Source organism: Medicago sativa, chromosome 1 (genome assembly GCF_051527215.1).
Source record: "Medicago sativa cultivar Bolivia chromosome 1, Bolivia_mono, whole genome shotgun sequence".
Lineage (NCBI taxonomy): Eukaryota > Viridiplantae > Streptophyta > Magnoliopsida > Fabales > Fabaceae > Medicago > Medicago sativa.
This window is the reverse complement of record NC_140749.1, coordinates 61,267,997-61,293,739: the sequence shown is the minus strand read 5'-3', so window position 1 is coordinate 61,293,739 and position 25,743 is coordinate 61,267,997. Positions and strand designations below refer to the sequence as shown.

At 31.9% G+C, this 25,743-nt stretch overlaps 1 protein-coding gene across 1 annotated transcript; it reads left to right on the top strand.

The window, feature by feature from the left end:
• Positions 1 to 353: 353 nt before the first annotated feature.
• LOC146956054 (putative serine/threonine-protein kinase) lies at positions 354 to 4,937 on the top strand. The gene is made up of 6 exons (XM_085726108.1): positions 354 to 536; positions 635 to 756; positions 856 to 1,072; positions 1,409 to 1,646; positions 1,745 to 1,892; positions 4,133 to 4,937. The coding sequence occupies exons 1-6, from the start codon at positions 473 to 475 to the stop codon at positions 4,469 to 4,471; spliced, it is 1,128 nt and encodes a 375-aa protein (XP_085582234.1). The 5' UTR covers positions 354 to 472; the 3' UTR covers positions 4,472 to 4,937.
• The last annotated feature ends 20,806 nt before the right edge of the window (positions 4,938 to 25,743 follow it).

Genomic DNA, 25,743 nt, shown 5'->3' with positions numbered 1-25,743 from the left:
GAATTTGAGGTGTTCAAAATCATATGATTAAGAATGTTTAAAAAAAAAGAATGTATATATATATATATATTCTAAAAGAAAGATTGTGTAAGCAATGCCCTCATTTGATTACTATGTTAATTATAATAATATTTTTTTAACAAACCTTTTAAACAGGATTTTGTCTACTCTTGTCGTTTTCAAACCTCATAAATTTTCATTGTCAAAAAAAATACTCCCTCATATACTTCCAAAAAGGACCCCGTCGTCAAGTATGACCTGCCAAAATTATAAATGATAAAAAAGAATTCCGAAACGAGTTTAGAAATTGTCAAAGGGTAATAAATATTTAGTACACACAAACCTTAGACCGTGTTTTTTCTTCTTTATCTGTTCCTTCAAACATGTCCTTTTTTTCTCATTCTCTTCATATATTATACACCCAAATTCCTTAACCAACCAAATTAATCTTTTATTCTTTTTTTCTTGAGCTATGAAATTCTCACTTTTCGCTTGTTTCTCTTCATGGGCTACTGAAAATAACAACATCAACAACGGTACTATAATTATGTCTTGTTCTTTCACTTGTGTAATATAGTTCACTAGTTTTTGTTTATCATGTTTTGATCTTTTTTATTTTATTTTTTATATGCAGATTATGCTGAGGGAGATATTAATGATGGAAGTTTTCGTGTATTCACTTATAACCAATTGAAATCTGCTACTAATAATTTTGATCACAAAATTGGTCAAGGTGGATTTGGCTCTGTTTATAAGGTGATATATTACATTCTAATGAAAATTAGCTTATTAATAGTTATGAATTTATGATTATAATTTGATGGAAAACTGATTTTGGTGGTTTGACTTTTAAAGGGGAGGCTCATGGATGGATCATTTGTGGCAGTGAAAGTGCTTTCTGTTGAGACTGAATCTATGAGAGGAGAGAGGGAATTTGTTGCAGAATTGGCTGCACTAGCAAATATAAAGCACCAAAATCTTGTTGGTTTTAAAGGGTGTTGTGTTGAAGGAGCAAAAAGATATTTAGTCTATGATTACATGGAGAATAATAGCCTCCACCACACTTTCTTAGGTAAATTCATTTTAACATTTCTTTCTATTTATGCCTCTAACTAAGGATAAACCTTCGAATTCATGTTCAATCAATTGATCTGTCCGGTTCGGTTTTTAAAACACTGATATAAACACTATGCCGCGTCCCTTGCACCGTTTTTTTGAAACCATTGAGGCTGTTTTAGCTAAGGATATAACCGCGAAGACTTATAAAAGAACTAAAACAGACAATACCTCAGAAAAACAGTGCAACGGACTTGAGTTTGGAACATTATCTAAATGAGCTATATGAGATCCACATTAAATTGACCTATAAATAAACTATGTTTCTTGTTGTGGCTTTTGAATGATATAGGTTCTGAGGAGAGAAGGATGAGCTTCAGTTGGGAATCAAGGAAGAATATATCTATTGGTGTGGCTCGTGCAATTTCCTATCTCCATGAGGAGTTGAAGCCTCATATAGTACATAGAGACATCAAAGCCAAAAATATACTAATTGACAGAAATTTTATACCAAAAGTTGCAGATTTTGGTTTGGCCAAATTAATGAGAGATGAAACATCTTACATTAGCACTAAAGTTGCAGGAACATTGTAAGTGTAAACATTATGAAAAACTATACTATGATTAATAATTTCAATCCTTTTTATTCATTGACTAATGGTATTTTTTATAATTAAAAAATCAATAGGGGTTATTTGGCTCCAGAGTATGCTAGTTCTGGACAACTAAGAAGAAAATCAGATGTTTATAGCTTTGGAGTATTGCTTTTACAAATTATCACTGGCTTGGCTGTGGTAGATGCTTATACAGACATTGAACGTTTCATTGTAGAAAAGGTATGAAATTTTGAATCAAAAAGTTATTTTTCCTTCTAGCAAAAATAGTTATTTCAGAATCACTTTTGGAAAAAAATAGTGAATGAACACTAGTGTCTTTAGGAACCAAAATTGTCTGCAGTAGACTAAACAAGCATTTGCTAATTGCTGCTATTAATTATCTTTGACTATTGAATTGAGATAAGACAGTTCACTTTTTAGATATTGTATGCAAAATAATTCAAACTTGAAACTTGATTTGTTTGACTTTGATCCATCGTTTATCGTTTAGTGATACTCCTCCGTCCCTTATTAAATGACTTGTTTGACAATTTGCATTTTTGACCTATTATACTTTGACCATATTTTTTTCCTAATATACAAAGATAAATAATATCATATAAGATGTTGGATTCGTCTCGATTAATATTTTTCAAAATATTAATTTTTCATAATTTTTTAAAATAGATAATTAAAGATATTAAAGATCAAAATTATGTATTGATATGTGTGTCTGAGTCAACTAGGTCATCTAATATAGGACGGAGGGAGTACTTAATTTCATCAAATGCATGCTTCTTTTTTTATTTTGGTAGTAAATAAAAATTTCCAGTCATCGTGAACTTATTTCAGTTAGTAAAGACAATTGATAAAATATGTAAGGTCTGGGGTTCAAACCCTCACCACCACAAAAAAAATCAAAATTTCCAACATAGCATCTGGTACTATAGCTTTGTGAAGCTAAGTTTCTAAAAGTACTAAGAGATGAATTTCTATATACTTTTATTGTAAGTTTTTTTACACATTCATCTAATTAAATCACACCAAAATACGATTTTCAATTTCATAGATTAGTTCTTAAAATATCTTTAAAATTATTTATAGACCATGATTTGATGAAATGCATGTGTAAAAGAATTTTACATCGTAATCGTGAGTGTGTATAAATTAAATCCAATATAAAAAGTTTTTCAAATTAAAAATGGTTACATATAGTCCTTTTCAGCCTGTTAATTTAATATCTCAAAGGAGAATTCATATTTACCCATGAAAAAGACATAACGTGTAACCAAAAGAAAGAAAAAGACATAACGGACAAAAGAAATCGTCACTACAAATTCTTAATCTGTAGCAGACAATTAATAATTTTTATAGATAATAATGTTTTATAATTTTAATTATGCTAATCCTGTCCCATCTATACTGTCAGCCGCCACCAAAAATAATTATCGACACGTTTGTTCTTTAATAATAGACTTTGAAACTATAATTATTAATCATTGTTGGTTGAAAATACAAAATTATCACAAAACTACACAAAAAAGATAAATTATTTATGTGTTTTAATTTTTTTTTTTGGTTAAGTAGTCTAGCGGCTAGAGAAATTCACCTTAAAGATGAATAAATAGAGTGTTCGGGGTTTGAACCCTGACCCCTGCATATATATGCATTAACCCCGGCTAGACAATTAATTTTTTTAAAAATAATTAAAAATGAAAAAGTGACTTTTCAAGTGATTGTCAAATATATGACCAACTAACTTGATCCAAGACTCTAGGGTAGAGAAGTTGTCACCAATCTAAATTGTCTAATGAGTAATGATATTTTGACATTCATTTGATGACAACTTTGTTGACAACCTTGTTTTTCTCACTTCTTATTGGTCAAAAACAATGGAGAGAGAAAAAGGAAGAGAGAGAATAACAACATTATGTGAGTATGAGAGAGAAAGTTGTCCAAAAGTTGTCAAAAAGTGGTTGTCAAAATATCATTTCTCATTGTCTAATATATGACCAACTTGATCCAAGACTTTCACATTTGTATAAAGGGATTTGCTAGAACACATCCACTAGTTTTTATGTGGGAGTGTTTTAGCAAAGCTACACATTAGGGTGTATTTAACCACTTTTTAGTTATTCACTTGCTAAAATACTCCTTCTAAAAAGTAAGTGGGTGTATCCTAGCAAACCCCTATAGGATTTGCTAGAACACACCCACTTGTTTTTGTTAGAAGGTGTGTTATAGCAACATACACCTTAAGGTGTATTTATTAACTTTTTAGTTATAACTTGCTAAAACACTCCCATATAAAAACTAGTGGGTGTGTTCTAGCAAACCCCTTGTATAAATTATTTAAAAATTTGTTTGTTTTATAATCATGTGAACCAACATTTTTATGAAAGAGTTCAAACTAATTGGTTTTTCTTGTTTAGGCTTTTGTCAAAGTGGTTTAATGTGAACTTGTTTGATCATGTTTTCAGGCTTGGGCAGCTTATGAGGCTAATGATCTATTAAGAATAATTGATCCAGTGCTTAATACAAACTATTTAGTGGAAGAAGCCATAAAATTCCTCAAAGTGGGGTTACTTTGCGTGCAAGAAACAGCAAGACTTAGGCCAAAAATGTCAGAGGTTGTAGAAATGTTGAGCAACAACAATGTTGATATGAAAGAGGTTAAGATTTCAAAACCAGGATTTGTTGCTGATCTCAGAAACATTAGAATAAAACAAGTCAAGATAACGGACTCCCCACAATCTGGTTCTTCTGTAGGAGCATCCTTTGCAAGCTCCATCTGGAGTATGGGAAATCTCGCCCGTTGATTTAGATCAAGAATTTGCGAGAAGTGTCTATTGTAAGAAAAATATTTTGCCATTTATAATCTTTTTCTCTCTCACGAGTTTTTTACTAGTTTAGGAATAGAATTGTGACAAATTGGTCACCGTGTATAGATAGCAATAGCGCTCAAGAGATTTGATAAAATCCTATCCTATTATAGTGTTCATAATCAATTTTTAGTTCTTAGGATTGGTTGCATCATGCAATTTAGGTTAATTGTTTTTTTATTTTTGTGTGGAGTTGCTTCCTATGTATTAAGTTTATTTATTTTTTTCTGACTTGCATTGGCGTGCTCAGTGTGCATAGGGGAATAATTATTCTACACAAGTGGAGGGCCATGCAATGTTAGATCTTGTATCAATTTTCCAAGTTAGTTGAACTTGAATGTAAATTTGTCATGAAAAAGACATAACAGAGAGAATAAATCGTCCCTTCAAACTCTTCTGAAAACAGTAAACAATTCATTTATATAGATAATTTTTTATTTTTTTTTATTTCAATCATCCTATTCCTGTCACATCTATAATTGTTCTTTTTTTTTTTTTTAAACAGCATATTATAAAAACTGCCAAGCACGAGAATATAATTGTTCTTTAATACTTGGTCTGTACGTGATTAAAAAGTCTTTTGTTTTTGAAAAAAAATCTTGTTCATAAATATAAACCTCTATTCAGATTATTAGATGTATTTACGAATTTTTAAACATATTCTTAATTATTACTAGCTTGTATTGAAATGTGAAAAGTTAAATCAAACACATATTCAAACCGAAGACAAAATTCATACATAAACTAGACAAATTAATTACACTATCCATTTTTCTTAATATATATGAAATTAGTCATTATTAATCTTCATTGGTCGAGAATACAAAATAATCACAAAACTAAACACAGTATTTTTTTTTAGTGTTTATTATAACTTCTTTTCTCTTTCTTGGCTGACCAATACAAAATTTAATAAACAGTATCCATTGTAAATCTATAAATATTTTTCTAGCATAAGAAGTTTCCTTTTAATTACTCTTATGAGTTTGTTTTAAGAATAGTTTTCTCACCAAAAGAGAAATATGTGAGGTAACATTTGAAATTTATTTATTTTTGACTAAAAAAAACATTTTATCCAAAAGTCAAATTTAAGTTCTCGTAAACGATTCGATTTTATTTAAAATTTGTTAATCATTAAAAATATTTAAGTGACACTTTAAAGTATTTTTTAAATTATCACTTAAAGAATTTTTTGATTAAAAAATATTTAAGTGAAAATTTAAGTGAAACAAGCAGGTAATTAAGAGTCACACAATGGACCCTGCTTGTGACACTTTAAAAAATATTTAAGTGATGATAATTTAAAATTTATAATATTTATTGACGTTTTTTTTATTAACTACTCCCTCCGTCCCAAATTGTATGACGTTTTGGGCATTTCACACATATTAAGAAATACAATTAATATTGTGTGGAAAAGAGATATTATTAGTTGTTTTACAAAATTGTCCTTAATAAATAATATGGAAAAGATAAATGAAAAAATTGAAACAAGAGAGAGTAATAAATAATTAAGGTTATAATAGGAAAAGTAACATTAATGTTGCATTGGTATTGTAAAGCGACATATAATTTGAGACATTTTTTTCCCTAAAACGACATATAATTTGGGCCAGAGTGAGTATGTTATAGGTGTGAAATGTCTATCAACTTTATCGATGATTATTTAATGTTTCAAAAATCACTTTTAGTAAAGTCTATTATCTCAATTACATTTTTATCTACAAAGACTCAAATTTGAGATCTTGTTTAAGAATATGAATCAAATCTACACCAACGTAACTTAATGTTGGTCTCACCCTACGTAGATACAATTGCATAGGAATGCACCAAGTTACATTCTAGTTTTAATTATATTAGTTTTACTCATATTAAGCGTGTGACAAATCAAGTCATTTATTATTTAGCTAAATTTGCTCTAACGTTTAATAGATGGTTTGGATTGAAGAGGATCCACTTTACATCTCTGTGGCATTTGATTTATTGTCATAATTTGTTTAATGAAAGCATCTTTCCATTAAAATAACAAAATAATGTTTTCTCCACCAAACATCGTACAAGACAAAAAAATTGTTCATTGTCATAAAATTGTGTCATGTGTTGTTCTACGTTGTGTTGTGTTATTATGTCTTATATCGTTTTCTCTAATACTTAATTTTTACCACTCCCTCCGTTTCGCGATACTTATCATTTGTGAGGAATTTACACATACCAAAAAATCTAATAAATTTTGCTATTCTTGATGAAATTCTTTGTGTTTTTTTCTTCTTTCTATCAGACCCTTAATCATTTACCATTTCAATTCTACTATTTCTCTCTACAAAATACTCTATTCGGTCACATTCATAAGTAAAAAACAATTTTTTAGGTTCATTGAATAACTAATATTTAGTTATTCAATAAATCTAGAAAGTTGTTTTTGCTTATAAATATGACCAAATGAAGTAAATAGATAAGGATATTATTAACAAACCAATAATGAATGATACATTGAAACTTAAAAGTGGCAAGTAAAGTGAAACAAAAACGTTAAGTATCGTGAAATAGTGGGAGTAACATACATCAAATGCACGTAGTTTTTTTTATAGATTTTTCTTTTTTAAGGATTAAAGTTTATTTCTAATACTCCCTCCGTTTCAAAATGAGTGTCGCTTTAGCTAAAAAAATTTGTTTCAAAATGAATGTCACTTTCAGTTTCCAATGCAATAACAACTTTTTCTTTTCAATTGTACCCTCCAATTAATACTCTGCACACTACTTCCAAAGTATTACTTTTAAAACTAACCAATAGTTAATAAGGATAATTTGGTAAAATAACCATTCTCTTTCTTTTAATCATTGCATTTCTTAATATGTGTGTAAACACTTAAAACGACACTCATTTTGAAACGGAGGGAGTATTTGATTCTCACCGAACCTGTCACTGTCAACTCACCTAACAATTAAAGCACCTATTAAATGGTTGGAGTTGTGTATGTTCAATGATGGCATTTAACATGGAAAAGGGTAAAACTTTCCCACCATAGGAAAGTAAATATTACCATTTAATCAAATAAAGTACACATATTTATCATAGTCTCTCACCACCATATTATTCTTCTACACCATCTGATATCAACACTATTCTTTCTCCTTCATGCCTCACTAACCCACCACCACCAACATCAAACCTGCCATCCCAATATTGTTTTTCTTCCAGAAGAATTAAAACTTAAACATGTTTGGGACGGAGTATGTTTTTCCTCCAGAAGTATGTTTTTCAACTTTCAATTTGAGTTGAAACTTAAGCCTGCCGTCCCAATTTGATGTATGCCTTTCTTATCAGATCTCAATCGGAGTATTAGAGTTTATAAATCACTGCTTTCAGATGCCGTTATCATCCACCTTAAATCTGCTCAACAAAAACATACATCAAATTTGTGGTCTTCGTGGTGAGATCTTTTTATTGATCTATTTCTTCTTACATTCGTGGTGAGTCCCTGCCAACGTACACACAACCCATTCAAGATTTGTGCAAATCTGAGACAATGTCTATGTGGTTAATAGAAAAGAAAGTAAAAAGAATCAAACCAAGTTATTATTTATATGACTTAATCTAAAATTTAATGGTTTTTCAAAAGAAAATTAAACTAGAATTGAATGTTTATTTTCGTTTAGTTGTGTTTTAGTTTTAGTTGTTTGTTTGTTTTTTGAAAGAAGAATGCATCTTCCATTGTCACCTGGATTAGGATATTTGGCTATTTAATGGCTAAAGGGTCAGAGAGACATTGAAGAGAGAGAACACGGTTGGAGAAGATAGTGAGGAAAAAATTCACTATTGAGAGAGCGTGATAAGATTGTGCTCATTATTTAATCAAATGGCTTAAATCAACTGTCCCATGGTGGGAAGGTTTTACCCTTTCCCATGTTAAATGCTTACCCTTTCCCATGTTAAATGCTTCAATATTTAAAGTCAACTATTGAAGAACCTAAAAGCGCCCCCTATATTTTACTAACTAAATGAACCATTTGACAAATGCCAACATTACATTTTTTAAAAGAAAAATTCGAAAAATAGGAATTAATATTATTATTTTTATTATAACGGTAATATTAACCGTAATTGAATTCTACATAGAAATGATATTCTCTTTGTCTCAAAATAATTGTCTCTTTAAATTTTTTTATCTGTTTTAAAATAATTATTGTTGTGAATTCGTTAAAAATCACACCAAAAATAATTGATGTGTGGAGCAAAATAATCAAGCAACCAATATCAACGCGGGTAACAATTATAAACACAAGCAAAAGTAGAAAACAGCGAGAGAAAGAGAGAGAACACACGAAAATTGTTTATCCAGTTCGGTCTAATACTGACCTAGTCTGCGGGAGAGAGCAGCTCTCCGTTCCACTATAATGATGAGTAACTTTACAAAAGAGATATCAAAAAGGTTACAAGAATTAGTCTTCAAATCTAATTCTACCCAAAGTCCCAATCTCTTCCCGTGACTAAGAGACTCAATCCTAACAGTGTTTTGTTCAAGGTAAATCAAAACAGTCCCAACCCTAGTGTTTGTTACCAAGAGAATTCTCTATAAACCCTGGTTTCTTTGTTGGCTTCTAAGCCCTGTTTTCTACACATGTTTTCATCTGATACAAGGTTTATATTTATAGTGAAAGCATCCCTAAAAAAAGTGGAACAAATCCAGGCCCAAAAATATGTTTATGTTTTTCTGTTGTCACGCAAAATCGGGCGCCGATTTTTTACGAGACAGAAGTCTCCAAAAGACAGCCAAAATCGGGCGTCGTTGTGCACAAATCGGACGCTGATTTTTGCCTTCCAGCAAACTTCAATTTTGAGTCACTTTCAACAATTATCACTTTAGAATATCGATGTACTATGTATTATTTTTCCACTATTATATCCTTATTTGTTGAACTTCATCCAATTTAACTAATTCACTAACTACAATTAATAATGATATCGGGAGCCAATGAATCATCAACTAATGATCGTTTAATCACGCTTTCTTATTCATATTCATTAGTATATGTTTTGGAATTATGAGTACCTAATTCTCTTTAGGTACGATCATGAAAGTAAAACCTCCCTGCAATTGTCTGATTATATAACCTTAAATTATTCTATGAATTTCAATTGATTACTTTGCTATTTCATTCGGTTGATATTGTTCTTAATATTTTTTATGCATTTATGAATGTCCATAAATCAATTTAGGTCTCAATGATTACTAACCCTAACTTTCCGGCTCAATCTATTTTAACTGTTGGTTGTTATTAACTTAATTTGACGTTCATAAACATTCAAAACCTATGACCTCACCTAAGACATTATGGAGCAATAACCATTGAATAGAGTCGTTAACCAAGATATTGGTCTAACTATTTTGGTCAAATGTCTTAAAATCAAGCAATCAATTTACACTAGAACCTAACATGACTTAGTCGTCTTCTAATCTATCTCTCTCCCTTAGGTAAATCAATCAATCCAATTGTCAAGTGCAACCCCCCTCGTTACATAAATTCCCATCATCATCGTAGTAACTTAATTGAAATAACGCAATCTCTGTGGAGAAGAACTTTATAAATTTTACTATTTGTCGACACACTAGTATACTTGTTAGATTTTTGTCATCAGATATTTATCTAGAAAAAAATTCACGTTGAGTTTCTATGAATAGTAGGTTGAGTGTCTTAGGTTTAATTAATGTTTCTTTTATGTTACAGTTTTGTTTGGTTCGTTTGGTAAAATAAAAACAACAAACCAAACATGTGGTTGAGTGAAAAATGACCTAAGTACTGTCACAGAACACGGTTTTTTTTGCAGATTTCGATTTAAATTTGTTCAATTTATGGTTTTTATATTGGATTGATTAAATTTTAAACACCGCTAAGGAGAGCCATCACTTTTGTCGATAAGCAGGGTCCATTGTTTGGGTCAATTACTAAAAATAGTTATTAAAGATACTTGACCCAAAGAAAAAGACAGAGAAAAGATACCAAATAATCAAATATGACGAACGCGTACGTCTATTTTGTGGATGGTGGATGCAATCATTTTCTCCTTTTTAATGTGGTATGTGGGCCCTATCATACAAGTGCTAACATTTTGTCATACTCAAAGGAGAGAATATTGTGATTTATTAAGTGTTATTTAAAACCTAATATTAGATTAAAGAGTGGAGGTTGAACAACAATTAAGTAAAAAAAACTCATATACTTAAGTCTTAAAATTTTGGATAAAAACGTGGTATCATCCATTTGTATGGTTGCTTTTATTGATATCAAATTTTCTTTTTATGACGAAATTTTTTATTTTTTTTGACAAAAATAAACGATATGTTGGATTAATTATTTAATTAATCAATTATGGATTGACAATAATCAATTATTATAAGTCGGTGTCATAATATAAATTATGGTCTATTGTGTTAAGCACTAATTATATGATGAATTTGAGTGATTGGGCTTTTGTAACTAAATGGACCGTGATGGGTTGGACCATTTAGATAAGCCCAATGAGAGGTCCCTGCCCTCAGCCGTTTAGCTATTTAAACGTCATCCCATTAGACGGTTAATTTTTTCTGAATATTGGTGAAAACCTAGAGCTAGATGGAATGAGGGTAGTTACCCTCTCATAGTTGTCGGCGTTGTCTACGGTTATCCTCATCAACCTAATTCAAAGGTACACAATCTCTTGTTCTTTCTTTGTTATTGATGATATGCTATAATTTGTATCTAGTGATCCATGGCTAAACATTAAAACTTTCATCAATTGGTATCAGAGCCAAATAGATACATGTTATGGCTATTATTCTATTCTTGCCGTCATCGTGTTTTTGCTGTTGAATCATGCTGACTCTAATTTTTATTAGATCAAGTTTTAATATAAAAAGTTTGATATATGTTACACGTGAAATCGCATGATTACCTTTGTTGTTGTTTACGATCCAAATATTTAAATCCTACAACACAACAACACATGTTGTACGATCCCAACTCCCAAGTTTATTGTTGCCTGAATCGAGAGAATATGAGGAGAAAGTTTTTATTTTAGATTTCTGAAAACCTCTAAAATTTCGATTTGAAATCCAAGTAAACGAATTGGAAAATTGTTAAAGGTCTTCTCTTAATCGAGTTATTTTGATCATGTTCCTCAAAAATCTTTGTGAGATGCAGCCTATCAAGCAAATTAAAATTGGGTATGATCGCGGGTCACAACGACCCATTTCTGGGTTTTGGGACGATGAAGAAAACCAGGCGCGTGGTATCACGCGCACGATATTAACTTCCCACTCAGGCGCGTGAATGCGCGTGCGATGTCCAAAATATTCCCAGTATATATATTTATTGTGCCAAATAATTATAGTTTAATTTTCTGATCATTTTGGCATAAATTTTGGAATTTGTTTTGACACCCAAAGATATATCATGTAATTTTATGTGGGGAAAATTAAATTACATTTAAAGATAACATATGTGAAAATTCTATGAACATTCCATATTCTGTTATGAAGAATTGTGTCAATGAAGAATTGTTCATCCCCAAAATTTAAGTAAGTACTCCATTATTTAGGGATAAACTTGCAAATTCTCTTGTACCCAAAATATTCTTAAGAATTTAATTTATTTTATACCCTTAAAATTTGGGATTTAAATTACATTTGAGATCTCTAAATTTTTGATGTATACTAATATGAGAATCATATGTTCTTTTAAATCATGCATTCTTTAGATTTGAGTCTAAAATATAACACTTATGTAAATTTGTTCTTTTAAAGTGTTATAATTGTGGAAAAAAAATTAGACTCAGACTTATATTCTTGCATCAAATATTCTATATTAATATATATTTTGAGAATTGTTGATATTGTATTTTTGATGCATGAATTTCAAAATTTTGTCAAATCTTGTAAGGATTAGATATCAATTAAATTGAGAATAATTTATTTCAAATCATGCATTCTCAATATTTGAGCTTAAACTATTGTGAATTTTTAGAAGGTTCAATTTTATTAATTCTAATGCCAAATATATATTTTTTTTTTTTTTTAAGCAGGGAGAGAGGACAAGCTTCAAATATATTCTAATGCCAAATATATTGAATTTAATATATTCTTTAATTCATATTGTCTTAGCATAAAAATTCAAAGTTCACTAATTGATCATTCTTTTGGCGACATATTTAAACTAAGACACTTGTCTTTGATTCTTGTCACAAATTGTTTTGAAGGGTCCTCATAATATTTTGTTTTCAAAATGAGTATAGTGAGTTGTATATATATGTCATTTATATTAATTGAATATAATATTGACATATTTCTCTTTAATATACATTATGTTTTCTGCTATACTCTCTAATCTAGACCCTTAATTTATTACTCTAAATTTTGTGACAAACACCATTAACTATCTAATTATGTGTCTTGTCGCAATTAAATATTTGGATCACAATTATGTTGAACTATGAATGAGGCGTGGTTGCATTTTTTTTATGCTAAAATTCTAATGATGAATTAAAATTTGTAAGCCTCTTTGTTGTTTATCTGTTAACTATTATCAGAACAACTTATTAAGAATTGAGGCAATTTTGAAAATATTTATCATCCTTACATCTGAATTCTTATATAAATCATATTGATTTATAATTAGAGTCTCACATATGTTTATTTACAATTGCTTATTCTCCATTGATGAATATTTTGAGATGACTATATTATAAGATATTTTCGTTAAGTCATCAACAGTCATTGGCTCTAAGTATAAGGATGAATGTCACACTCTCCGAGGTATGTTGTGATTTAATTATTTTATCCTCTTGTGACTTATTGCTTATTATTGCATATATGAAGAAATTTAGTCTTTCTTCTCTTTTGTTGAGCAATTATGATATACTATATAGAAGTGAAATCCTTTTTCAGAATATTCTAAACAGAACTCTGTTGTTATATACTATTTTCTTACTATAATGCTCCATTTTGTATTTATGTTCTTTCTAATTTATAATGGGAGTATTGAAAATTTTATTCTAAGAGTTCTATTCTGGATAAATTAGAAAACTATTTGACACACTTCTATTCCAAATAATAACTTTTGTTATTATACTACTTCATATAAAAGAAATTCTAAAGTCATATTTATGATGTGCTAATTTAAAATATTGTTAAACACATTTTTCTATCATTTGAATATGACCGAAGTTGAGTAAATTTAAGTATAATTGTTTATGCATGATATTATTGTATCATATTCTCTTAAGCATAAACATTATTTATTTGTATAATTGTAATCTCACCCATCGTGGGTACAATTATGCGAATTTTGTTAAATAGATTAGCATTATATTGGTAACAGTCATACCCTATCGGTGTGTTGTTATTAATATAATTTTTATTATTCAATGTACCTAAAATGTTTATACTTATGTCAATTATAATACTCTATCAATGTTTAAATTTTGAGACATAAGAATTGTACATTGTGATGATATAGTTCTTACTTATTATTATCCTTTAGGTTCTTGAATGAGATTACAATAACTAAGTTACCCTATTAAAGACATGTAGAAAATTGTATAAATTTTTTGCAATCCAATATTATTACATTTTGAATTAAATTTCTACCTAAATGTGATTTTTTTTTTATATAAATATTTTGGATTGCTACTATCCCTTTGTTATGTGAGTGACGGACATACCCTATCGGTGTGACGTTACTTAACATATCATTTTGTGATAGAGAAATAGTTGAATAATTTATTAAAATATCTTTCAAACTTTTTAATTCAACTATCATTGTCCATTCTCTATCAAGTGGGAGAATCGTTGCTATGTATTGTGTAACGTGATGGACATACCCTATCGGTATGACATTACTTAACATAATTATCCTTTTTGTGGGTAAGATAGTTTAACTATCATTCTCCACCAAGTGGAGAAAATATCATTCTTCAACAAGTGAGAAAAATTTTACATGTCAACTAACTATATCTCATAAACAAATATATTTATTTGTTTTTCATATTTTAGATATGAAATTTTTGTAGAGACTTATATTGAGGATATTAGTTATGCTATTGCTATTCTTTAATACTTATGGAATCTTATGACTATTTTCTCTTATATTCTCAATAATAATAAAATATAAGTCTTGTGTATTTCCGCTGCTTGTAACCTAATTGTTTCTCAAATTTGTGTAAGTATAAATTGTAGCATTTGAGTTTTGAGTGAGTTATTAAAATTGTGAACAAAGTCTTATATCCTAATTTTAGAGACTCATCTCACTCATATGATGATAAATTTTTTATATAATCATCATACTCTGTCATATAACGGTTACTATGTTTATAAAATTCTGTGGAATTTTAATTGTGAAAAGGAGATCTTGTGTTATAAAATTTTTAAATGAAAATTTACGTTCTCCTTAATTCTAAATGCAGAATATGTGGTTAACTACGAAACCCAATTCTTGATAATATCTGCCATTGATAAAATATGTATTTATGGGGGTTTCATATTATTCTTGAGTTACCACTTGTGTTAATAATTCTGCTATGCTTATGTGCAAAATATGTGGTTCAGTTCATGAAACTCTATTGGTTAAAATTATATAACCACTTATGTTGATAATGTTGCACTAGTAATTGAGTATCCCACTGTTGAATATTACATTATTATAATATTTTGTATCAGTGATCACTAATGAGAATCCCACTTACTCTTGTTTATATATATGTGGGATCAGTGGGAGTGTGTACACAATATTATATATTATGAGCTCAAATGAGAAATCTCACTCTTGTTTATATATATACGTGAGATCAAGAGAAATGTGTACACAATATTATTGTTGTTATCGCCATATACTCTTGTGCACACTATAAAATATGGCATAGCTTAAGAGACTTTAAACTTTAGTCTCATTCTATTATATTGAGATATATGTTAAAATTCTATCGATCTCAATGAGCATCATAATTGGATGCTTAAGTCAATTTTGTTGGAATATGCACAATAACCTCGTAGCATGCGAATATATATTATGCTTCTGTTTTACCAACATTCCACATTTTATGAGGTCATAAATAGTAAGTACAATGTATAATATCAATACTCCTATCGAGTATGATATTGTGTTCTTGTGGTACTTATAATTTGAGATAATCATACATGTTCTTTGTTATTGACATTCTAGTGGCCACATTAATCCACATTTTTTTTCTTTAAACTAAGTGTCTATGTTAATTGTTATACCCTAATTTTGGACCTAAAAATACTTGTTCAATTCTTATTTTCTTGCATGTTAAGTCATTTGAACTGTCTCTGATCAATTGCATCTTTCTCTGCTTTTTATTTCAATATTATTTGCAAAGTTCATGGGAAAAGGGCATTTTAGTCATTTCCTATGTTAAAATTTCTTTCAATCTTTGAAAAATTGTTTGAGTCTTTTCATTTGGTTTGAATAAGTCTTTATTTCAATTCTATGTCAAAATCCATTTCAAAAATTGCATTTGAAGTCATTTTGAGTCAGTTTAGCCCCTAGGGGCATTTTAGTCTTTTCATGTGTTAAAACTCTGTTTAATTCCCAAAAAAATTGTCTCTGAGTCTTTCAAATTGGTTTAAATAAACTCTTGCTTCAATTCTCTGTTAAAAATCATTTTGAAATTGCATCTGAGTCATTTTGAGTCGTTTTAGCCCCTAGGGGCATTTTGGTCATTTCACACGAAATTTCGGCAGAGAGAGGTTACTTTAAAGTACCTCATTTAGGTAATTGGTTCATTTTAGTCCGTTTTGTCAATTTTAATCGTTTCACTTTACGTTATTTTCCGGTTACCAATTTTAATTCATTTTATTTTAATTCTCATTTTGAGTCCTAAAATTCCTAAAAATTGCATTTTAGTCCTTTTAGTCTTGTTATTTGCATTTGGGTCCTTTTGTTTGTTCATTTTGCAGATTTTTGTCCAAGAGTTAGTTATGCCACGTGGCAGTGTCTTATTGGTCCAGCATTCACATGTGTCAGCCTATAAAAAGGCCACTTCATCAGTCAAGGTCAATTCACCAATCATTTTCTGCACAATCATCACAAACACTTTCTCTTTTTCTCTCTCCACCAAAAACAGATCAAACCATCAAGATTCACATGAACTTGATGAATTTCATCAAGAACACATGAATCTCAAACCCTAACAAACTTTTCCACAAATCAATTCCTCATCAACACAGAATCGTCATCACCAAATAACATCACCAAATCCACAAAAAACACCAGAAATCACATCAATCCCAAACCAATTCGTAAATTGTTCATCAACAACAACAATTCACGAATTCGAATCCAGTTCCAGTACAAATTCATACATTCGAATCCAATTCCACTAAATTGAAGCTGAAATTCCTCAAATCCGAATCAAAAGACCTCGGAATGAAGAACAACAACAACAAATTCTGAAACTGCGCCGAATTCGTGAATAAGAAGAGGAAACAGAATCAAACAAGAAACTGCAAGATCTACCAACACAATCACAAACTAACGCGTCCAGAATCCAACGCGAAGCTGCGAAGAACGATAAAGAACGGTCCAGACCGAACAAGAACGTCAACAATTGGACGCTCACAAAACCAGATCCGAACGCGAAGGCAAGCTCATACATCTCAGAGGTAGATCGATCTTCCCTCATCTTTTATTCAATCCATGACGTTTATGTACATATGTGGTGATGAAGTAGTGGTTAGTTTGAGTCTTGTTGATAAAATTCTCTTTTGTAGATCTAGGCTTCGTGTTTGTTTATTTTCAAAAAATGTCGAAAGAAATGCAAAGAGGAGAAGGTGTGGAGTCTGTTGGTGTAAAAATTTTGAAAAAAAGATAATAAAAAAAAAACAGCTCCGACGCGGCGGCTCTCCGACCGACCACCGCGTCGGAGCAACTCCGACCACCGTCTCCACCATCTTCCCCGACCTGCACTCTAGAGAGAAGGGAGAGCCAGTTTGTTTAGAGAGAGAAAGGATACTCTCAAATGATTTTTTTGTGAAGAGAAACGCTTATATACTCCCTCTGCTATTCCACGCGCGCATGTACACAGTATTTATCGTGCTCCTTCGCCTGAGACAGTTGGATCTAGGGTTTGTAAGGCCTGGATCGATCCAACGCCCCTGAGGCTCTTGGACGATCCAGGTCCAACCATGTGTGTGGGCTTGGATCCACAATCTGTTTGGCTGGTATTTTTGTTGTTTTTTTTGCTATTTCCCACACAAGATTTTGTTAATCACACCTCTGGCAGGTTTTAAGTCTTTAGAAAATTCTCTAAAAAATTGTGAATATTTCTTGATACATTTGTGATGATTTTGTGTTGTTTTTTACGTAAAAAAACTGATAAAAAATAGTGTGATATCTTTCTTGCTTATTTTGTGGTGTGTTGTGTTAAATCTTGTAGAAAATTGCATGATCTTGATTTTAATCTTGGTGCATGATATTGATTTGTGACATGTGAATTTGTGATGAGCTTATCTCTGTTTTGTTGTATATTTTACTTTTTGTGAATGTGTTGTGGTTGTTTGCTTGTTTTACAAGCCTTGTGAGGATAAAGTGCCAAATACGTCTAAAAATGTATCTTAACCCTTGACTTGAATATGTTCCTATAATTTTCACATTATGGCTGCAATAAAACCTTTTGGAAATTGCTATGATGAGAGAATTATAGGTCATATGCATATTAGGATGTTATGATAAATCTTTAGTGTATTTTGACACTTTATTCTTGTTGATTTTATCACTATTGTAGCATTTTTCTTGCCATATTATATCTTGTGCTACTAACACTTTCATTTCATGGTTCATTCATCCATAAGCATCTCATCCTCCATCTTACACTCTTAGCTTTTATTTCTTGCACTTTACATTTCATGCAAAGGACTTAGAATGTAAAAAACTTAGGAAATTTTGTAATATTTCTCTTATGCAATTTAAATTCTTGCAAGACCATAGAATGTATCTAGGCCAATGATGTAAAGGACAATGGACTCTAATAATGTACACCGACACAAACACCGACACATGCACACACCTCACTTTAGATATATGGCTAGGATATGCATGTTTAGATGTATGTCTAGGATTGTATGTTTAGATAAATGCTTAGGATTTACGCTTAGAAAAATCATTTTCAAAAAAATATGAACAATATCACTCAAATGTTTTTCTTAATAAACCTTGGGACCAAAATCCCATTGATTTCCCTTTTATTTTCTTAATCAAACTTTAATGAATTTTAAGCATACTTAGACCACATTTTGCAAAGTAACTAATCAAACCTCACAATTTCACAAATCTTATGCCCTTGAGGCCTCTCTCTCTCATTCTTCAAATTCCAATTTTTCAAATTTAAAATCAACCGACAAAAAACAAAAACATTTTTGGAAGAGAACTACGGTGGATTTGATCCCCTTAAACGGGTACGTAGGCAAGGACAATATTCCTTCAATTCAAATAAAACAAAAATTCCAACACATCCTTCTCCCTCCAATTCTTCACTTAGTATACTCTTAGGCTTAATATCATCTTTCAAAATAGCATTTAAAAATAAAGCGCGCGCGTAGAAATTAAAGACGGTTCCTATAGGATACTATAGTCGTTATAGGTGCCTAACACCTTCCCGTAGCGAAAACAACTCCCGGACCTCGATTCTCAAGGGTTTTGCTTATTTTTTCCCTTCCCAAGAAAAAATGAGATATCAAAGGTTAAAAAGGTTCAAACGTAATCAATGTTTGACACCCGAAAAACCAAGATAAAACAGCTGGTGACTTCACTGGGGAGATTCGAGAGTTACGCCTAGTCTTTATTTCCACGCTTGCGCTTTGTTTTTACTTGTTTTCCTATGTGAATAAATGTTTAAATTCTTGCAAACGTGTGGGGTGAGAATATCAAAAGTCCTACACCCGGGCTGAGTGAACTTAGGATTTAGGAGGGATATAATCGACAATTCACTCCGGGGGTTGCCTCGTGTTTTGGATTATGCGATCAATCCCACATAGCTGAGGCATTTTGGGGGTGATGTTGTCGGCGCGTGTTGTCGCGTTTAGGCACTTTACTTCTAATTGTTCTATGATGCTATGAACCTGTTTTATCTTGGTTTTCGGGTGTCAAACATTGATTACGTTTGAACCTTTTAAACCGGTGATATATTATTTTTTTCTTGAGAAGGGAAAAAGTAAGCAAAACCCTTGAGAATCGAGGTCCGGGAGTTGTTTTCGCTACGGGAAGGTGTTAGGCACCCATAACGACTATAGTAACCTATAGGAACCGTCTTTAATTTCTACGCGCGCGCTTTATTTTTAAATGCTATTTGAAAATGTTATTTACACCTAAAATTTGCTAAGTGAAGAATTGGAGGGAGAAGAAAGTGTTTGAATTTTTATTTTAGTTGAATTGAAGGAATTTTGTTCCTTGCCTACGTACCCGTTTAAGGGATCAAATCCACCGTAGTTCTCTCTCAAAAAATGTTTTTGTTTTTGTTGGTTGATTTTAAGTTTGAAAATGGATTTTGGTAGAATAGAAAGGGGCCTCAAGGGCATGAGATTATGAAATTGTGAGGTTGAATTAGTCATTTGCAAAATGGAGTCAAAGTTTGATTATTTTCATTGAAATTTGATTAAGAAAATGGAAAAGAAAATACAATGGGATGTTGGATCCCAAGGTTTATTTGGAAAAGGTTTGAGTGAAGTTGTTCACATTTGTTTGGAAAATTGGTTTTTTTCTAAGTATAAGTCCTAGGAATTCATCTAAACATACAATCCTAAGCATACATCTAAACATGCATATTCTAGCTATATAGTGATGTGTGTGCATGTGTCGGTGCATTGTGTCGGTGTACATCTTTAGAGTCCATTGTCCTTTACATCATACCCTAGATACATTCTATGGCCTCTTTGCCAAGAAATTTAAAATTGCATAAGAAAAAAAATATTACAAAATTTCCTAAGTTTTACATTCTAAATCTTCGTACAAATTAAATTGCAAGAAAGTATGAATATGGGATGGAATTGTTTATGAAGTGCTTATGGAACAAAACATGAAAGGTTAGTAGCACAATATAGGGAAATACCATGAAGATATCATGAAGATTATAAGCAATCAAAAGGTTCTAAACAAGCAACTAGAATTGACAAAGAAAAGGTGCTAAATACCCAAAAATTTACTACAAAATAATGGCAAATGTAGAGCCTACAATTTCTACATTATGGCCAATTTTATAGAGTATTTTCCCTTCAGCCATAACATGGAAATCAAATGGAAACAATAGGCCAAGAAATCATAGCAAGATTTTAGGTGTACTCACCACTTTATCTCTAACAAAAAATCAAATTACTTGAAGTACAAGGTATCAAAAATTCAACAAACAAATTCAAGGAAATTGCATACATTTCAAAGGTGAAAAATTCAGCATATTTGACATCAAGAATCATTATCAAAGTATAAAAAACACATGAGCACCTTTTGGAGGTTTTTCTATACAATTTAATCAAAAAGAAAAAGTGTTGAACTAACAAGGATATTAAGACACATCTCCATATATTTTTTCCAGTCAAATTTAACATGTAAAAAAACCTCAAGAACAACTAAAGCTAACAAGGAAAACATTGAAGAATTTTTAGAGATTTTATCATGAATTTTGAGGCAAACAGGGGGGTGTGGTAAGCATACTGGGGGGTGCAACCAATAAAACTGGAAAGAAACAACACAAGAGGAAAATGTATGGGCCTGGGTAACGGGTTAATGGAGCGGATCAGGGTAAAAACCATGGATCGGTTAGATCCTCTTCTTCTCCATTTTTTCAGACACGTGAAAACACAAACATTGACCCTTCTCTTATTCATTCTTTCTCAAATCATTCCTCTCCAATCATTCTTTCTCTCTATTCACACTGTAATCCCTTCAATCTCTTCTTCTCAAAACGCTAAAACACACGGATATGAACAACTACACAGAAAATAACATAAACATATGATCCAAAGCTCAATTCGATGCAAGAGGAAAAGGAATGGCGGATTCATACATGAATTGGTAGCAACGCAGTATGAAACAATTCAGAGCAAAAAAGATTGAAGGGAACAAAACCTTGGAGCTAGATCGGAGGTGAACGAAACGCGGCGAAAAGTTCCGAATTCACTTCTTCCCTGTTCTTGCGATGGTGTTTTGGCTGGCTTCTATGGCGTGGATTCCCTTCTTTTGCTGCTTCTTTCCAATAACCTCTTCCTTTCAAATTTCGATGAACCTTCGTCTGCTCCGATTCCAATCTGATTGCTGCCGTCCAATCGTTCTTGATTTGCGATTCTGTTACGCTTCCTCGCCGTTTCGGTTGAGTCTCTGAAGCTTTGTTCTTATTCCTTACGTTTGGATTCCGTTTGCTTCTTCTTTCTTTGATGCCTTCACGCTCTCCTCGGTTGCGTGAGCTCAGTTTTTTTGTGTAGCCTCCGTGCTGTTCTTTCGCTTCTTCGACCCGAGGGTGCTGTGCGTGAGTTCTTCGAATTCGTGTTCTTGTGAGGATGATGAATTAGTTTGCAAAATCAGTCAGAATTTTGTGAATTGCTTGGTGATTGAAATCGAAAATAATATTGGGAGGAATTTGTGTTATGGTTTGTGGGAGAATTGCGATGAATTGGTGGATTTTCGATGAGTATTGCTGGAATTTTGGTTGAATTTGAGAGGTTGATGGTGGAGGAGTGTGGTGGTTAGAGGTGGTTAGAATGGTGGTTGTGGAGGTTGAAGGTGGTGGTTGAAGGTGGTTATGGAGGTTGAAGATGGAGGTTGTTAGAAGAGAGAGAAAGTGGAAAAAAGTTAGTTAGATGGGAGGGAAAATTGAGAGAAAATAAATTATGACTTTTGTGATTTTTTGTGGAGTTTTGTGAAAATGATTGAATGTGTATGACTTTGACTTGGACCTTTGACTTATATAGGGGATGAAAGGAATGCTTGGACCAATGAGGAAATGCCACATGGACTTGACTTGTAACAAACTTTTGTGGACCAATAACGTTTGGACACGTGGCACTTGGACTCTAACAAACTAAAAAAGGATTAAAATGCAAATAACAAAAATACAAGGACCAAAATGGAAATTAAAACTAAAATTGAATTGAAAAAAGTAAATTGAAAATTAACGTAAAACGAGACGATTAAAAACAACAAAGCAGATTAAAACGAATTAGAAAGATTATGTGAAATGACCAAAATGCCCCTGGAGGCTAAAACGACTAAAAATGACTCAGATGCAATTTTAAAATGGATTTTTAACAGGAAATTAAAGCAAGAGTTTATACAAGCGAGTTAAAAGACTCAGAGACAATTTTTAGAATTTAAACAGGGTTTTAACACATGAAAAGACTAAAATGCCCCTAGGGGCAAAACTGACTCAAAATGACTTCAAATGCAATTTTTTAAAAAGGATTTTGACATAGAATTGAAATGAAGACTTATTCAAACTATTTGAAAGGACTCAACCAAATTTTTAAAGATTGAGGGAAATTTGACATAGGAAATGACTAAAATGCCCCTAGGGGCTAAACTGACTAGAAAATGGCTCAACTGATATTTTTTGAAATGAATTTTGACATGAGGTTGAAACAAGGACTTATACAAACCAATTTAAAAGACTCAAACAATTTTCAAGGATAAAAATGAGTTAAATGCAGGAAATGACTAAAATACCCTTTTATGTGAATTTTGCAAGTAATATTGAAATAAAATGCAGAGAAAGATGTAATTGATCAGAGACAAATCAAATGACTTATAATGCAAGAAAAGAAGAATTGAACAAGTATTTTTAGGTCCAAAATTAGGGTATAACAGCTGCCCCTATTTAAGTTTCTTTGTCCGGGGAGTCAAGAGACGAAGTCTTAGAATTGACGGGACGAAGATACTTAAATATTAACATTTGCACTGCTTTTGGACATAAAAATACACTTTCAGATTTTCAAACAAACACGAATGCCATGCAACATTTCATTTATGAATGCAAGACAATCGAACCGGAATCTACGGGCTGTGTCACACCACCAAGGGATTTATAGACATCAAGGTAGAAAGAACGGGCAACAAATAGACAGGTACAAGCTGTTCTTTGGATCGAACTTGCCACTTGACCGAGAGATACAAACAAGAGACGGGTACAAGCTGTTCTTTGGATCGAACTTGCCACTTGACCGAGGAAATACAAACAAGACACAGGTACAAGCTGTTCTTTGGATCGAACTTGCCACTTGACCGAGGAAATACAAACAAGAAACGGGTACAAGCTGTTCTTTGGATCGAACTTGCCACTTGACCGAGGAAATACAAACAAGACACGGGTACAAGCTGTTCTTTGGATCGAACTTGCCACTTGACCGAGGAAATACAAACAAGAAACGGGTACAAGCTGTTCTTTGGATCGAACTTGCCACTTGACCGGAAATACAAACAAAAGATAGGTACAAGCTGTTCTTTGGATCGAACTTGCCACTTGACCGAAAACATAGACATATATGCAGGTATAAGCTGTTCTTTGGATCGAACTTGCCACTTGACCAGTAACAAGATACAAATTGAAAGTCTGGTTTAACAAGATACCAATTGAGGGTAAATTGTCATTGACTTGATTTGAAAATAGACATGACCATTTTTGTTGGCCCAAAAGTAAATTGACATTGATTTGAACTGAATTGACAGTTGAAATTGACATCAGCATTGACATTGACATTGACATTGGCATTGACATTGACATTGACATTGACATTGACATTGACATTGGCATTGGATATTAACATTGACATTGACATTGACATTGGCATTGGCATTTGACATTAACATTGACATTGACATTGACATTAGCATTTGACATTAACATTGACATTGACATTGACATTGGCATTGGCATTTGACATTAATATTGACATTGACATTGGCTTTTGACATTAACATTGACATTGACATTGACATTAGCATTTGACATTAACATTGACATTGACATTGACATTGGCATTGGCATTTGACATTAACATTAACATTGACATTGACATTGACGTTAGCATTTGACATTAACATTGACATTGACATTGACATTGGCATTGGCATTTGACATTAACATTGACATTGACATTGGCATTTGACATTAACATTGACATTCGACATTAACATTGACATTGGCATTTGACATTAACATTGACATTGACATTGGCATTTGACATTTGACATTGACATTGGATATTGACATTGAATTTTGACAGCTGACAGTTGGATATGCAACATGTATGTATGGTATAGCAAGATTATTGGATGTATGAGCACATACAATGCATGATTATGCATGTATGAATGCTTGAAATGCATGATTGGTTTGTAATTTGACAAGAAAATTTCACAAAGGCAGACAAGACATTGGAAGATTGGGCACGTAGTGGCTCGTGCTGCGACATATTCATAGGGGAAAAACCTCTTTGGGGAGACCGTCGTTGCGAGACGTATTAAAACCATGGCTGAGGGCAATAAAACTTGTAAAGGAGGACCCTTGGAAGGTTCTTGGATACAGGTCGCCGTTGCTAGGCGTGTCAGCGCTGGGTAATCATTGGATGTTCGCATCTGTGGTCAATGCTTTTCAATATTCTTTTCATTTTTCATTTCCAAACCCCACTTTTGCCTGAACCGCCCTTTCGGGTTTTCGATTCACCGGGGAATAAGATTCTTTTCATTGCCCCATTTTTGCCTGATTTGCCTTCACAGGTTGTCAATCAGCGGGGTGCTCATTTTTGCCTAAGCCGCCCTTTCGGGTTTTCAACTTAGCGAGCTTTTCATTTTTCATTTTTCATTTTCATTCTATTTTTTTCATTCTTGCCATTGACCACAGATCATCCTGGGGAGTAACCTGCTTGTAACATGTATTGAAATAGACATTGACATTCATTCATTCATGCATGTTTCATTGAAATGTACTTTATTGCTCAGGTTTGCTTTCAAAATAGACAGAAAAAGATTTTTCAATTTTCAAAAATGTTTGTTTCAGACATTAACATTATCAAAATAGAAAGAAAATGTTTTGTATATAGCATTGAAAGTGGAAAGAAAAATAGAGTTTCAAACAATAGAAAGGCTCAAATTGATGTAGAAGAGTGAAAGTCAGCCAAAGGCATGGCTTCACGGATTTACAAAGCTTGGAAAATGGTAATTTTATTGGTTGGTGATAC

What these genes read in the sequence shown, in the direction of transcription:
- LOC146956054 (XM_085726108.1), top strand. Translation starts at nt 473, where the DNA reads ATGAAATTCTCACTTTTCGCTTGTTTCTCTTCATGGGCTACTGAAAAT. An exon ending in GATTTGGCTCTGTTTATAAG is followed by an intron (nt 757 to 855) that starts GTGATATATTAC and finishes TGACTTTTAAAG; the next exon opens with GGGAGGCTCATGGATGGATC. An exon ending in CCTCCACCACACTTTCTTAG is followed by an intron (nt 1,073 to 1,408) that starts GTAAATTCATTT and finishes TGAATGATATAG; the next exon opens with GTTCTGAGGAGAGAAGGATG.